This window comes from Dendrobates tinctorius, unplaced genomic scaffold, assembly GCF_039654945.1.
Source record: "Dendrobates tinctorius isolate UK_male_01 unplaced genomic scaffold, ASM3965494v1 ptg000175l, whole genome shotgun sequence".
In the NCBI taxonomy this organism is placed as follows: Eukaryota; Metazoa; Chordata; class Amphibia; order Anura; family Dendrobatidae; genus Dendrobates; species Dendrobates tinctorius.
Genome location: NW_027361842.1, coordinates 1,427,641 through 1,444,285, shown reverse-complemented (window position 1 = coordinate 1,444,285; position 16,645 = coordinate 1,427,641). Strand labels below are relative to the sequence as shown.

Here is a 16,645-nt window from a genome sequence, read left to right as displayed (position 1 = left end):
TACAGCAGGCTGCTTCTCTCATACACAGACACAGGAAAAACAGGAAATACAGTCACATGCTCTCCCTGTGTGAGCCTCTGGGAGTTTTTTTTTAACTTTATGAACAGCATACAAATCTAGCAACTGAACACTCATAGACAGGAATGGAGTTGTTGCACCAAACATATTCCAACACCCCCACTCAACAACTACTTATCCTGTTAGTCCCATTGCCGTTCTGAAGTCCACAAACTTGGCTCTTGATAATGGCTTTGTCATACCATCAGCTACCATCTTGTCAGACTCGCAATAAACTAACTTGAGTACACCAGGGTCCACTAAGTCACGTAAGTGATGATGTTTTACATCAATGTGCTTAGTCCTTGCACTAATCTTCTCACTGCTGGCAAGTTTAATGCATCCTTAATTGTCCTCATAGATAACTGTTGGTTAATGGCTTGCTGAAATCTTCCAAAAGTTGATTCCACCAAATTACTTCTTGACTTGCATAAGCAGCAGACATATTTTCTGCTTCTGTAGAAGATAATGCGACTGACACTTATTTTCTGCTGGAAAAGAAATTGAATTTTCTCCTAACTTGAACAAGTAAGCACTTGCTGATTTCCGATCACTTGAATCTCCAGTCCAGTCTGCATTCACAAAATCTCTGAGAGTGAGATCTCCTGATGCAGATATCTTAGGCTAAGTGCACACGTACCGGAACTCTCGCGGAAATTACCGCGAGAATTCCGGAATTCCTTTCCGCTGGAAAATCGCATTTTAAATTCCCGCGATTTTCCCGCGGAAAAACTAGCATTTTGCAAGCGTAATTAGCTTGCAGATTGCTAGCGTTTTCCAAGCGATCTGGAGCATTGCTTGGAGAACTGATTGACAGGTTGGTCACACTCGTCAAACATAGTGTTTGACGAGTGTGACCAACTTTTTACTACTGAGGCCGCCTATGCAGCATCAATAGTAAAAGATAGAATGTAAAAAAAAAAAAAAAATGGTGTTATTCTTACCTTCCGACGTCCCGCGCAGGCGTTCCCAGTAATCCTTTGCGAAAATGCCCGTGATGACGTCCGTTCTCGCGGGATCACGATGTCTCGCGGTAATTCGCGATGACGTCGCGCGAATGACCGCGAGACTTCACGATCCTGCGAGAACGGACGTCATCGCGGGCATTTTCGCAAAGGATTACTGGGAACGGAAGCGTGGAGATAGGCGGGAATACTGCGCGGGACGCCGGAAGGTAAGAATAACAATATTTTTATTTTAAATTCTATTTTTTACAGGGATATGGTACCCAAAGCCCGGAGGACAGTCTCCTCTCCTCCGGACCGTGGGTACCATCCGCAATTGTTCTGCTTACTTTCCGCATGGTGTGCACAGCCACATGCGGGAAGTAAGCGGAACAATGCATTCCTATGGGTGCGGGATCGCCGCGATTCCGCAAATTAATGAGCATTCTGCGGTTTTTACCGCAAAGCGATTCCGCCGCGGTAAAAACCGCAGCATTAGCACAGCATTGCGGAATCCCATAGGAATGCATGGGATGCTTATTTTTCGCGTTTTCGCGGCAAAATCGCGCAGTTAAAACCGCCGCGGAAACGCGAAAAAAACGCCACGTGTGAACTCAGCCTTAAGATTTAGCCTTTGAGTTTCTTTTAGATATTGAAGAATTCTCTGAATTGCATTCCAGTCTCTTTAGGCTGAGTTCACACGTGGCATTTTTTTCGCGTTTCCGCGGCGGTTTTAACCGCGCGATTTTGCAGCGAAAACGCAAAAAATAAGCTTCCCATGCATTCCTATGGGATTCCGCAATGCTGTGCTAATGCTGCGGTTTTTACCGCTGCGGAATCGCTTCGCGGTAAAAGCCGCAGCATGCTCATTAATTTGCGGAATCGTGGCGATCCCGCACCCATAGGAATGCATTGTTCCGCTTACTTCCCGCATGTGGCTGTGCCCACCATGTGGAAAGTAACAATTGCGGATGGTACCCATGGTCCGGAGGAGAGGAGACTGTCCTCCGGGCTTTGTGTACCATATCCCTGTAAAAAATAGAATTTAAAATAAAAAATACTGTTATTCTCACCTTCCGGCGTCCCGCGCAGCATTCCCGCCTCTCTCCACGCTCCCGGTCCCAGTAAGCCTTTGCGAAAATGCCCGCGATGACGTCAGTTCTCGCGGGATCGCGAAGTCTCGCGGTCATTCGCGCGACGTCATCGCGAATTACCGCGAGACATCGCGATCCCGCGAGAACGGACGTCATCGCGGGCATTTTCGCAAAGGATTACTGGGAACGCCTGCGCGGGACGTCGGAAGGTAAGAATAACACCATTTTTTATTTTTTTTTACATTCTATCTTTTACTATTGATGCTGCATAGGCGGCCTCAGTAGTAAAAAGTTGGTCACACTTGTCAAACACTATGGTTGACAAGTGTGACCAACCTGTCAATCAGTTCTCCAAGCGATGCTACAGATCGCTTGGAGAGCGCTAGCATTTTGCAAGCTAATTACGCTTGCAAAATGCTAGTTTTTCCGCGGGAAAATCGCGGGAATTTAAAATGCGATTTTCCCGCGGAATGGAATTCCGGAATTCTCGCGGTAATTTCCGCGAGAGTTCCGGTATGTGTGCACTTAGCCTTAGGGTGGCTGGCTTACACGTCGGCAGAGAATTCCGACTGTAGCTGTGTGGAAGTGTTCTCACCATATAAGAAAGGAGTCTAGCTGAGATACCTTTGTTTGGCCTTTCTGATCTCCTGACTGGAGGTTGACTTGGGTCTTCTGTGTCTTCCTTGGTGGCTTCAGAGCTTATCCCCACTTCAGTGTTTTCCTTTTCGTTGTCTGGGTTTGGTGATTGAGATTCTTGTTCTTGCTTCTTAGGTTGAATAACTGGTGTAACTTCATGGAATCTGAGCGATACAGAGTTTTCATCAATCACTACATCTCTGCTGATTGTTACTGCGCTGGTCTCTGGGTGCAGGATTCTGTATCCCTTTTGAGTTTCGCTATAGCCCACCAGGACTCCTTGCTTTGCGTGTGATTCTCACTTGGAACGTTTCTCTTTGGGAATATACACAAACGTTTTGCTTCCAAATATTCTGAGATGCTGCAGGTTAGGCTTCTCGCACTTCCATAGCTCATATGGAATTTTATTTGTAGCTTTACCTGGCACTCGGTTTTGAAGATAGCTGTCATGATCCAAGGTGGATCTGACAAGTAAATGGACAAAGTGAACTTTTTTTCCTTTGGCTTGGTGCCAAACTGGGTTGATTGCCCCCCGGTGGCCATTAGAATTATTGCACGTGGTGTCGTTTGTTCTAAGTTGCCCCGGTGGTGGTGAGTGGTATTACACTTTAGTTTTAATGTGCACGTATTACAAATCAGGTGTGAGGCTCTCTAAAAGAGTTTCAGGTGTGTTTGATGATCGTTGGTGATATTGATAGTTAGTCATTCACAAGTAAGCCTGGGTGAAAGATGGAGCTGAATAAGAGTCCTGGGCAGCCTAGCCAGAGGGGATGAGTGCAGCTATGGAGTCTGCAGGGAGTTCTGGCATGGATTGGTGGAGTCCAACGATGTGGTCTGCAAGAAGGGCTGGCATGGAGTCGCAGTTTATGGTGTCAGCAGGAAGTGCTTGCATGGCTTGGTGGAGTGGCGACTATGGTGAGAGTTGCACTCAGCATGCTGGACTTGGTTGCTGAAAACTGGACTCAAGCATGCTGGACTTATTGGCAGAAAAGTTGGACTCAAGCATGCTGGACTTTTTGGCAGAAGCTGGACTCATCTTTGGGACTCTGTTTACTGGGCAGCTGCAGCTGGTGGTGGACTATGCTCCAAGGCTGCACTATGGTGATGGATCCGGTTATGGTGATGGATCCGGTTGGAGAAGATGCACGCAGGTGGTGGGCTTTGTTGCGGGGAGCATAAGCAACAGAGCAAAGCTAAGTGGTGTTCCCCCTGTATTGTCATTTTCCCTTATGTGTGTTTAGTGCAGTGGTGGGATTAGTTTCCACACCGACCAATTCCCTAGTGAAGGTTTAGTTGCAGGGCGAGTCTGGGTTTGAGGTACGCGTGCGTCGCCCGGTGCAGAACCGGCATAGGAAACGTTAGGAGTGCAGGGACACTGGCTCAGGGGAGTACAGAAGGTCTCCACGCCCCTATTCCCTATCGCAGGGCCCACCATTGTTATTGTTACCCAGGTTTCCCCTTTATTATTTAAATTCGCCTTACTGGAGGCGGGGTTTACAGACTACTATATATACGAGTATAATGTGTATTACCTAAATTCGCCAGTTGGAGGCGGTGCATCCAGCTGCACGTTTTATTATTTAAATTCGCCCTACTGGAGGCGGTGTATCCAGGGTCACGCGTGTCATGGGTTCGCATTGCGGTACTCGCTGCGTCCAGACACATGTGACCGTGACATTATCACCAACCCTACATTTTTTTTCTGGTGAGCCCTGGCCATGTGGAGACCTGTGAGTAATTGCTGCCGGGCCTCACTGAGTCATGACAGAATAGGCAATCATCCAATATTGTTATGTAATGGTATACAGCATTTATAATTCAGCTGAAATTGAAAAATAAATCATATTTTTTTGTACCATTTATGCTGTTCCTGGTCTGATTCGGCATGTTGTGTTACTTTCAATTCAGTTTTTTAAAGCCTTATTGCTATAAAGCACTTTTGGATCCACATATGATAGTGATAGTCTATTCTTAAAGTAATTGACCAGTCTTGTGATGAAAGTCTGCCATCACGCTATGTGACTAAAGGCTACTGCATCCTTACAGCATGTGCACTGCGCACTGTCAGGGTTCATCAATGTTGCCAGCAAGAGCAGGCAGTCACGTGACTGCACGTATGCGAGCAGCATACTTCCAGTCACATTCCTACTAGATCACAGACAAGCTTAGTTCATGGAGCAAGGAAAAATGTGTCTAATTAGCATGTCACCACATGTATGCAAAATGAATACTTGCAGTCACATGAACACCCTCTCTCACCGACAACACCAGAGAATCCTGACAGTTTGCGGTACACATGCCCTAGGGATTCAGAATCCTGCAGTCACCTAGAGTGACTGTGGCCTTTCATCAGAAGCCTGGACAACCCCTTTAAGGCTGTAGCCATTAGGGAATAGGTTTTACTCTTTTCTATAAAAGTGTTCTTAACCCCTTTCTGACATCAGACGTACTATCCCGTCCATGGGACCTGGGCCTCTATGCCCATGGACGGGATAGTACGTCTAGCGCGATCAGCAGCGCTCACGTGGTGAGCGCCGCTGATCGCGGCCGGGTGTCAGCTGATTATCACAGTTGACACCCGGCACTATGTGTCAGGGGAGGTCACGGACCGCCCCCGACACGTTAACCCCTTGCACACCGTGATCAAACACGATCGCGGTGTACCGGGGGTTAAAGGGAAGCATCGGCAGGGAGGGAGCTCCCTCCTTGCTTCCCTGAGCCCCCCACAGCAGTGCAATGTGCAGGTCCCCGGATCCAAGATGGTGATGTGGACCTTCGGGGGCCTGCAGTGAGTCACTGCCTGTGACAGATTGCTGATCTGTCACAGTGATCTGTGATGTGACAGATCAGCGATCTGTCATAGGACAATGATGTCCCCCCTGGGGCAATCTACTAAAGTTAAAAAAAAAAAAGTGTAAAAATAATTTTAACCCCTTCACCCCCAAGGGTGGTTTGCACGTTCATGACCGGGCCAATTTTTACAATTCTGACCACTGTCCCTTTATGAGGTCATAACTCTGGAACGCTTCCATGGATCCCGGTGATTCTGGTTTTCTCGTGACATATTGTACTTCATGATAGTGGTAAAATTTCATTCAAATAACTTGCGTTTATTTGTGAAAAAAATGGAAATTTGGCGAAAATTTTGAAAATTTTGCAATTTTCCAACTTTGAATTTTTATGCCCTTAAATCACAGAGATACAGCACACAAAAAACTTGATAAGTAACATTTCGCACATGTTTACTTTACATCAGCACAATTTTGGAACCAAATTTTTCTTTTGTTAGGAAGTTATAAGGGTTAAAAATTGACCAGCGATTTCTCATATTTGCAACACCATTTTATTTTTACGGACCACATCACATTTGAAGCCACTTTGAGGGGTCTATATGATAGAAAATACCCAAAAGTGACACCATTATAAAAACTGCACCCCTTAAGGTGCTCAAAACCACATTCAAGAAGTTTATTAACCCTTCAGGTGCATCACAGGAATTTTTTGAATATTTAAAAAAAATGAATATCTAACTTTTTTTCACACAAAAAATACTTCAGGTTCAATTTTTTTTATTTTACCAAGGGTAACAGGAGAAATTGGACTGCAAAAGTTATTGTGCAATTTGTCCTGAGTACGCTGAGCAGAGCTCAGAAGGGAAGGAGCGCCGTTTGACTTTTTCAATGCAAAATTGGCTGAAATTCAGATCGGACGCCATGTCACGTTTGGAGAGCCCCTGATGTACCTAAACAGTGGAAACCCCCCACAAGTGACCCCATTTTGGAAACTAGACCCCCCAAGGAACTCATCTAGATATGTGGTGAGAACTTTGAACCCACAAGGGTTTCACAGAAGTTTATAACGTACAGTGGTACAATTAAAAAAATCATATTTTTTCCACAAAAATGATCTTTTCACCCCCAATTTTTATTTTCCCAAGGGTATCAGGACTCTAAAAGTTATTGTGCCATTTGTCCTGAGTATGCTGATACCCCACATGTGGGGGTAAACCACTATTTGGGCGCATGGCAGAGCTCGGAAGGAAAGCAGCGCCATTTGACGTTTTTGGCTGGAATTGAGATCGGACACCATGTCACGATTGGAAAACCCCTGATGTACCAAAACAGTGGAAACCCCCCACAAATGACACCATTTTGGAAACTAGACCCCCCAAGGAACTTATCTAGATGTGTGGTGAGAACTTTGAACCCCCAAGGGCTTCACAGAAGTTTATAACATACAGCCGTACAATTAAAAAATCATATTTTTTCCACAAAAATGATCTTTTCACCCTCAATTCTTATTTTTCCAAGGGTAACAGGACTCTAAAAGTTATTGTGCAATTTGTCCTGAGTACGCTGATACTCCACATGTGGGGGTAAACCACTATTTGGGTGCATGGCAGAGCTCGGAAGGGAAGCAGCACCATTTGATGTTTTTGGCTGGAATTGAGATCGGACACCATGTCGCGATTGGAAAACCCTTGATGTAACAAAACAGTGGAAACCCCCCATACATGACACCATTTTGGAAACTAGACCCCCAAGGAACTTATCTAGATGTGTGGTGAGCACTTTTAACCCCCAAGTGCTTCACAGAAGTTTATAACGCCCGGGCGTGAAAATAAAAAATTCGTATTTTTTCCACAAACATGATCTTTTAGTCACCAATTTTTTTTCTTTTTCGCAAGGGTACCAGGAGAAATTGGACCCCAAAAGTTGTTGTCCAATTTGTCCTGAGTACGCTGACACCCCATATGTGGGAGAAAACTACTGTATGAACACACGTCGGGGCTCGGAAGGGAAGTAGTGACGTTTTGGAATGCAGACTTTGATGGAACGGTCTGCCTGTGTCATGTTGCCTTTGGAGAGCCCCTAATGTACCTAAAGAGTGGAAACCCCCCACAAGTGACCCCATTTTGGAAACTAGACCCCTTAAGGAACTTATCTAGATGTGTGGTGGGCACTTTGAACCCCCAAGGGCTTCACAGAAGTTTATAATGCCCGGGCATGAAAATAAAAAAATCGTATTTCTTCCACAAACATGATCAATTAGTCCCCAATTTTTTATTTTCCCAAGGGTAACAGGGGAAATTGAACCCCAAAAGTTGTTGTCAATTTGTCCTGAGTACGCTGACACCCCATATGTGGGAGAAAACTACTGTATGGACACACGTTGGGGCTCGGAAGGGAAGTAGTGACGTTTTGGAATGCAGACTTTGATGGAATGGTCTGCGGGTGTCATGTGCGTTTGGAGAGCCCCTGATGTACCTAAACTATTGAAACTCCCCACAAGTGTTCCCATTTTGGACACTAGAACCCCCACGGAACTTATCTAGATGTATGGTGAGCACTTTGAACCCCCAAGTGCTTCACAGAAGTTTATAACGCCAGGGCGTGAAAATAAAAAAATCATTTTTTTCAACAAAAATGATATTTTTGCCCTCAATTTTTTATTTTCCTAAGGGTAACAGGAGAAATTGGACCCCAAAAGTTGTTTTGCAATTTGTCCTGAGTAGGCTGATACCCTACATGTGAGGGTAAAACACTGTTTGGGCGCATGGCAGAGCTTGGAAGGGAAGGAGCACCATTTGACTTTTTCAACTCAGAATTGGCTGGAATTGAGATCAGACACCATGTTGCATTTGGAGAGCACCTGATGTGCCCAAACAGTGGAAACCCCCAATTCTAACTCCAACCCTAACCCCAACACACCCCTAACCCTAATCTTAGCCCTAACCCTAGCCCTAACCCTAACCCTAGCCCTAAGCCTAGCCCTAGCCCTAACCCTAATGGGAAAATGGAAATAAATACATTTTCTTTTAATTTTATTATTTTTCCCTAACTAAGGGGGTGATAACGGGGGGTTTGATTTACTATTTATAGCGGGTTTTTATGTTTGGCAGCTGTCATACGCTAAAAGACGCTTTTTATTGTAAAAATAGTTTTTGCATCACCACATATTGAGAGCTATAATTTTTCCGTATTTTGATCCACCGAGTCATGTGAGGTCTTATTTTTTGCGGGACGAGTTGACGTTTTTATTGGTACCATTTTCAGGCACGTGACATTTTTTGATCGCTTTTTATTCCGATTTTTGGGACGCAGAATGAACAAAAACCAGCGTTTCATGAATTTCTTTTGGTGGGGTGCGTTTACACCGTTCCGCCTGCGGTAAAATTGATAAAGCGGTTTTATTCTTTGGGTCAGTACGGTTACAACGATACCTCATTTAGGTCTTTTTTATGTTTTATGCGCTGCCGTGGGGGGCTCAGGGAAGCACGGAGGGAGCCCCCTCCCTGCTGATGCTTCCCTTTAACCCCCGGTACACCGCGATCATGTTTGATTGCGGTGTGCAAGGGGTTAACGTGTCGGGGGCGGTCCGTGACCGCCCCTGACACATTGTGCCGGGTGTCAGCTGTGATAATCAGCTGACACCCGGCCGCGATCAGCGGCAATCACCACGTGGGCGCCGCTGATCACGCTAGACGTACTATCCCATCCATGGACATAGAGGCTGGGTCCCATGGACTGGATAGCACGTCTGATGTCAGAAAGGGGTTAAATAATCACTAAATTAAAAAAAAAAAAAAATATTCCCTAATAAATTCATTTTTTGGAAATAAAAAAAAACAAAACAAAGTACACATATTTGGTATTGCCGCGTCTGTAACGACCTGCCCTATAAAACTGTCCCATTAGTTAACCCCTTTAGCGAACCCCTTAAAAAATAACAATAAAAAGCAAAGCAAAAAATAATGATTTATCATCATACCGCCGAACAAAAAGTGCAATAACACGCGATCAAAAAGACACATATAAATATCCATGGTTCCACTGAAAACGTCATCTTGTCCCGCAAAAAACGAGCCACCACACAGCATCATCAGAGAAGAAATATAAAAGTCATAGCTCGCAGAATAAAGCGATGCAAAAATAATTATTTTTTATATAAAATTGTTTTTATTGCATAAAAGCGCCAAAACATAAAAAAATGACATAAATGAGGCATCGCTGTAACCGTACTGACCCAGAGAATAAAACCGCAATATCAATTTTACCGCTCATGGAACGGTGTAAACGCACCCCCAAAAGAAATTCATGAAACGCTGATTTTTGTTCATTCTGCGTCCCAAAAATCGGAATAAAAAGCGATCAAAAAATGTCACGTGCCCGAACATGATACCAATAAAAACATCAACTCGTCCCGCAAAAAATAAGACCTCACATGACTCAGTGGGTCAAAATACAGAAAAATTATAGCTCTCAATATGTGGTGATGCAAAAACTAGTTTTACAATAAAAAGTGTCTTTTAGCGTGTGACAGCTGCCAAAAATAAAAACCGCCATAAATAGTAAATCAAACCCCCCGTTATCACCCCCTTAGTTAGGGAAAAATAATAAAATTAAAAAAAATTATTTATTTCCATTTTCCCATTAGGGTTAGGGCTAAGGTTAGGGCTGAGATTAGGGTTAGGGGTGTGTTGGGGTTAGGGTTGGAGTTGGAATTGGGGGGTTTCCACTGTTTGGGCACATAAGGTGCTCTCCAAATGCAACATGGCGTCTGATCTCAATTCCAGTCAATTCTGAGTTGAAAAAGTCAAATGGTGCTCCTTCCCTTCCAAGCTCTGCCATGCTCCCAAACAGTGTTTTACCCCACAAATGGGGTATCAGCCTACTCAGGACAAATTGCAAAACAACTTTTGGGGTCCTATTTCTCCTGTTGCCCTTAGGGAAATAAAAAATTGGGGGCAAAAATATCATTTTTGTGGGAAAAAAATATGATTTTTTTATTTTCACACCCGGGCGTTATAAACTTCTGTGAAGCCCTTGAGGGTTCAAAGTGCTCACCACACTTCTAGATAATTTCCATAGGGGGTCTAGTTTCCAAAATGGTATCATTTGTGGGGGGTTTCCACTGTTTAGGTACATCAGGGGCTCTCCAAAGGCAACATGACACCCGCAGAGCATTCCATCAAAGTCTGCATTCCAAAACATCACTACTTCCCTTCCGATCCCCGACGTGGGCCCATACAGTAGTTTTCTCCCACATATGGGGTATCCGGGTACTCAGGACAAATTGGACAACAACTTTTGGGGTCCATTTTCTCCTGGTACCCTTGGGAAAATAAAAAAATGGGGACTAAATGATCATGTTTGTGGAAAAAAAACGATTTTTTTATTTTCACGCCCGGGAGGTATAAACTTCTGTGAAGCACTGGGGGAGTTCAAAGTGCTCACCACACATCTAGATAAGTTCCTTGGGGGGTCTAGTTTCCAAAATGGTGTCATTTGTGGGGGGGGTTTCCACTGTTTTGGTACATCAGGGGTTTTCCAAATGCGACATGGTGTCCGATCTCAATTCCAGCCAAAAAAGTCAAATGGTGCTGCTTCCCTTCCGAGCTCTGCCATGCGCCCAAATAGTCGTTTACACCCACATATGGGGTATCAGCGTACTCAGGAGAAATTGCACAATAACTTTTAGGGTCCTTTTACCCTTGGGAAAATAAAAATTGGGGGTGAAAAGATAATTTTTGTGGAAAAAATATGATTTTTTAATTGTATCGCTGTACGTTATAAACTTCAGTGAATCCCTTGTGGGTTCAAAGTTCTCACCACATATCTAGATAAGTTCCTTGGGGGGTCTAGTTTCCAAAATGGGGTCACTTGTGGGGGTTTCCACTGTTTAGGTACATCAGGGGCTCTCCAAACGTGACATGGCGTCCGATCAGAATTCTAGCCAATTTTGCATTGAAAAAGTCAAACGGCGCTCCTTCCCTTCTAAGCTCTGCCATGCACTGAAACAGTGGTTCCTCCCCACATATCAGGTATAAGCGTACTCAGGACAAATTGCACAATAACTTTTCCAGTCCAATTTCTCCTTTTACCCTTGGTAAAATAAAAAAATTGAACCTGAATTATTTTTTTTGTGAAAAAAAGTTAAATGTTCATTTTTTTTTAAAATATTCAAAAAATTCCTGTGAAGCACCTGAAGGGTTGATAAACTTCTTGAATGTGGTTTTGTGCACCTTGAGGGGTGCAGTTTTTAGAATGGTGTCACTTTTGGGTATTTTCTATCATATAGACCCCTCAAAGTGGCTTCAAATGTGATGTGGTCCGTAAAAATAAAATGGTGCTGTAAAAATGAGAAATCGCTGGTCAACTTTTAACCCTTATAACTTCCTAACAAAAAAAAAATTTTGGTTCAAAAATTGTGCTGATGTAAAGTAAACATGTGGGAAATGTTACTTATTAAGTTTTTTGAGTGGCATATCTCTGTGATTTAAGGGCATAAAAATTCAAAGTTGGAAAATTGCAAAATTTTCACAATTTTTGCCAAATTTCTATTTTTTTTTACAAATAAACGTAAGTTATACGAATGAAATTTTACCACTAACATGAAGTACAATATGTCACGAGAAAACAATGTCAGAATCACCGGGATCCATGGAAGCGTTTCAGAGTTATTACCTCATAAAGGGACAGTGGTCAGAATTGTAAAAGTTGGCCCGGTCATGAACGTGCAAACCACCCTTGGGGGTGAAGGGGTTAAGGCACATCTTGGGATGTCCAACCAAAATGTCTAAAATATATAATTTTTAGCAATATTTGCCTTGAGGTATATTGTTTTCTCATAAATAGGCACATTTTATCGAATTACAGGGGTTTTCTATGACATTGATAATGTCGACATATCCTTATGAACGGTCATCAATTTCAGACTGGAGGTTGTGTGACACCTGGTACCCCCACCAATCAGCTGTCATTAGTACTGGCAGTGACCGGATATAAATACTGAATATCACCACTCCTTAATACTGTTTATTTCCGCTGCTGGGTAGTGCAGATCAGATCTTATTTGATAGCTGATCAATGTGGTTCCAGTCCGGCATTTGGCTACCCAACTGATCTGATATTGGTGAACAATTATAAGATTTAGTCATCAATATCATTGTAGTTGAAAACACTGAGACTTTACACTGAGGACACAAGCCTGTGAGTTTCAAATTTCTAATAAATAATTTATCCTCAATGTATCCAATTTCTGAACAATTCCTTACTAAAGTCTGTTCGGAATTATTTGGTATTATGTTACAAACATGCGACAAAAAAAAGGAAAAAACAAAATTGGTCGAAATCAAAATTTTCAAGATGGTTCGACAGATATAACTAGAGAAAATAAAACCAGCAATAAACAAAAGAAGATGGCAATGAACCTGAAGAACAAGGATCCTTGCAAAGATCCCTTTGTATAATCGTCAATGACAACGTAAATAACTATATATGGTTATTTTTTAAATCTGTTTAAATACACGTGATTTAGCAATTGTAATGCTTTGAATATACTTGCTATGTCACTTAACATTTGCTGAGGCTCATTCACTAGTGGCAGCTAAACAGAAAACTTCAGAAAATACAGCAATAGTTCACCAAAGCTACAAGGTGTGTTGTATATATACTCTAGCACAAAGTGATAATGACCATATATTCTCAATTCCTTTACTGATTTGCTGTTTTTAACCATTCTTTGGTTTTTAAAGGTAACATTTCACATCTGCAAAATGCTGTTAACCTTCAGATGTTGTGCTAATCTGCAGGTCAATAATGCTCTAAAGCTGTCCAGCTGCTGCACTGAAAGCCTCACTACAGGAAGGAAATTAACTTTATTCATCCTGGCAGCCTCTGGCTTTCAGTCATAGGCACGGTTTGAGGCACCGCTCAGTACTTAGTGAGTGGCGCCAGTAATCACATCCCAATACTGACTGACAGCCAGCTCTACACTGATGCACTGCTGAGCCAGTTGTCGGTCAGTGCCAGGGGCGTCGTTACATCCGCTGCCCACTAGGTACCGACAGGTCACTTGAGTCGCTTTGGCCACACCTCTATGACTGAATCCCTGAGTCTGCCGTGAGGAATACAGTTCAATTCCTCCTGGTAGCAGGTCTTTCAGTGCGGCGACCGGCAGCTTTAGAGCATTATTATTAGCCTGCAGATTAACACAATATCCGCAGGTTAATAGCATTTTGGGATATGACAGGTTTCCTTTAAGTTCTCATTGTATAATTTATCTTAGCAAACTAACCTAATTTTACTAGTTGTAAAGTCATAAAAGTTTTGATGTGTTTTGCATAAGGACTCATTTAACTTAAACTATTTCAACAGAACAAGAATGGAAAAATGGAATAACAAACCAAGCAAAAAAAGAAAAATTTCCCTTGATCTATTAAGTCTACCTTTATGCTCTGTTTATACTACTATCCTTCTATAATACATTGAGCTTTAGGTTCTTTTAGGTTCTGTAGGACTGCAATTTGTGCTATTTTTGTTGATAAAGCAGTTTTGTTAGTAAATCAATGGGATCTGTCAGGATTTGTTGTGAATGGGAGCTGTCTTAGGCCGGTTTCACATTTGCATTAAAGGCCGCAGCGTCGGCCTGCGCATGGCCGCCACTAAGCCCCGCCCCCTGACACGCCTCCACCGGTAGCTCCACCTCTGGGCGCATGACGCTGCATGCATCATGCGTCCCCTATCTTTATCACTGAGGACGCAGGCCGTGCGCAGTGTGCGTTTTGGCGGCGCCTGCGTCCTTTTGACGGTGCGCCGGCCAGCACCAAACGCAACCTGTTGCAATTTGGTTGCGCTCGGCGCACCGTCAAAAGGACGCAGGTGCTGCCAAACACATACTGCGCACGGCCTGCGTCCTCAGTGATAAAGACGGGACGCATGACGCATGCAGCATCATGTGCCCGGAGGCAGAGCTACCAGCGGAGGCGCGGCAAGGGGCGGGGCTTAGCGGCGGCCGTGCACAGGCCGACACTGCGGCCTTTAACGCAAATGTGAAACCGGCCTTAGCTGTTACGGCTATGCTAAGAACAGATTTATTGCAGACATTTCTGAGACTGTCAATTCACCTTAATAGGTATTCATGTTCTTCCCACAAACACAGACCTATTCATACGACTGAAGCAATTTATTGTGGAGGAAATTTTGGCAATAAATCTGCCGTGTGTGGTTACCGTCAATTTTTTTTTCTAGACTGATTATTACATAAATGAAGAAACATATTTTCGCATACGTCTAAAATGTCAAGTCAACATATGCCCATAACAGGGTACTGGACATTGTGGCAACAGAATAGCACTTGTTTTTTCCCTTGTACATAGAAGAGCCTGTTGTCATAACAGAACAGTACAGGGAAACAAATAGACATAATGTAGACATCTGCAGCCCAGTTTTTTGTAGCCCTGCAGAAAAATCCCTAGTATCGATGAAATTAGGGCTTCTCGGATACTGGCCAAAAGTTTGATATTCTTAAGAACCTTACCTGAATTAACACACAATCGCTGCTGTATCCATGCTAGTAAAAATGAGAAAACCTACAAAAATAAGTCAGCTTGTCTATATATTTTATTAATATCTTTACTAGATTTGATGTGGAATTTGGCCAAGATATTTATTGTCTATAGCTAAATATCAATGATACACAAGAGATTTAATAAATATATAAAATTATATATATATATATATATATATATATATACACACACTGTGTATATATATATATATATATATATATAACTTAAATAACATATATTTTATATAATATTTATTGAATATATATATATTCAATAAATATTATATAAAATATATATGATAGATACACTTTACAAAATTTATGTTTTTAACTAAATTTTTTGGTGGAAAATTAATCACGTAGACAAGTGAAAGTGTAAGTAATTTGTTTTACCGTCAACATTTGATTGAACATCAGTGATAAATATCACATCTTTAATAGAGCAAAAATGTTAGTACTCACCACGGGCAATACAGGTCTCACAACTGAGGTTCTGTTTTGTAGTTGCTTTAGTGCTGTAGTTAAGATGTTTGAGCAGTTTAGATTTTCCTTCTCCATGCTGGTAAGTTTGCCTTTCAACTGAGAGAAATTGCTGTTCAGCCAGTTGTAATCGAGGGTCAAGTTTTTATAGCGATTTTCTACGCTCTTCAGGCGCACTTCTGTGGTACCATGGGCATTTCCATACAACATGAAAAGAACCAAACCAAGGATAATGAGGAACTGGATTATGGATAAGAAAAAGAAGAAATATTTGGTATAATACCAGCAGCCTCTGTGCTTAGACTTGAGGGTATCCTTGGACTCCAATCCAAACTTGGCCATTGCATAGCTTGGGTCCATGGCTGGTTCTCTGCTAATGTCTCACTCTTTGACTACTGATAGCAATCAGTAAACTGTGATCCTTCCTCACAGGAGGCTCTGTAAATTTGGCATCTTTACACTTCATCAAGAAGGAGGTTGTAGGACAGGGCGGGGTCAGTCACATAAAGTTTTTGGACATACTGTTTATATTAGTTTTTTTTTTAAGTTCCCAAGTCTGGCTCCTTCCTGCTTCTCAGGATGCATCCAGCTTCCTCAAATTTGTCATAATAGTCAGACCTGTGAAAAGACCTGGATTTATTGAACGGCTTTCAAGCAAGCAATGTGGTATAAACTGTAGCATAACCTATGCTTTTAATAATCCAATAATCCAAAATGTATGCCTTGTATGTTAACAGATTATACAGCAGCATTCCTTTCTGATATTCCAGACCGTTTGATAATTATGGACTGTATAGTATCACAGGGCTACCACTATTCTTCTGCCTGTCCCCTTATACTTTCAGATCGACGTGGACTATCCATCATTATCGCAGTTTCTCCTTTATCCTCTGTCTACTTTTTAGGATGACTAATAGTTTGTCATGTGAATCTGAGGAATGAAATACTTTTGTTTTTGTCTTTGTGGGTATTTTATCCAATATCTAAAAAAAGCATTGTTTTAGGGGAATTAATGGTAGTTGTGTCTGGTATTTTCTACTGTCTTATCTAAATTGTAAAACAATTGCAGTAAAAACTGAAATT

General features: G+C 42.5%; 1 protein-coding gene across 1 annotated transcript in view; it reads right to left on the bottom strand.

Annotated features, from left to right (window-relative positions):
* Window positions 1-16,033, bottom strand: part of PLVAP (plasmalemma vesicle associated protein) — a 49,031-nt gene extending 32,998 nt beyond the window's left edge. The window contains exon 1 of the mRNA XM_073551329.1: window positions 15,545-16,033. Coding sequence (XP_073407430.1) covers window positions 15,545-15,922 — 378 coding nt within the window. The 5' untranslated portion in view covers window positions 15,923-16,033. The remainder of the gene's footprint in view (window positions 1-15,544) is intronic.
* Window positions 16,034-16,645: the final 612 nt, after the last annotated feature.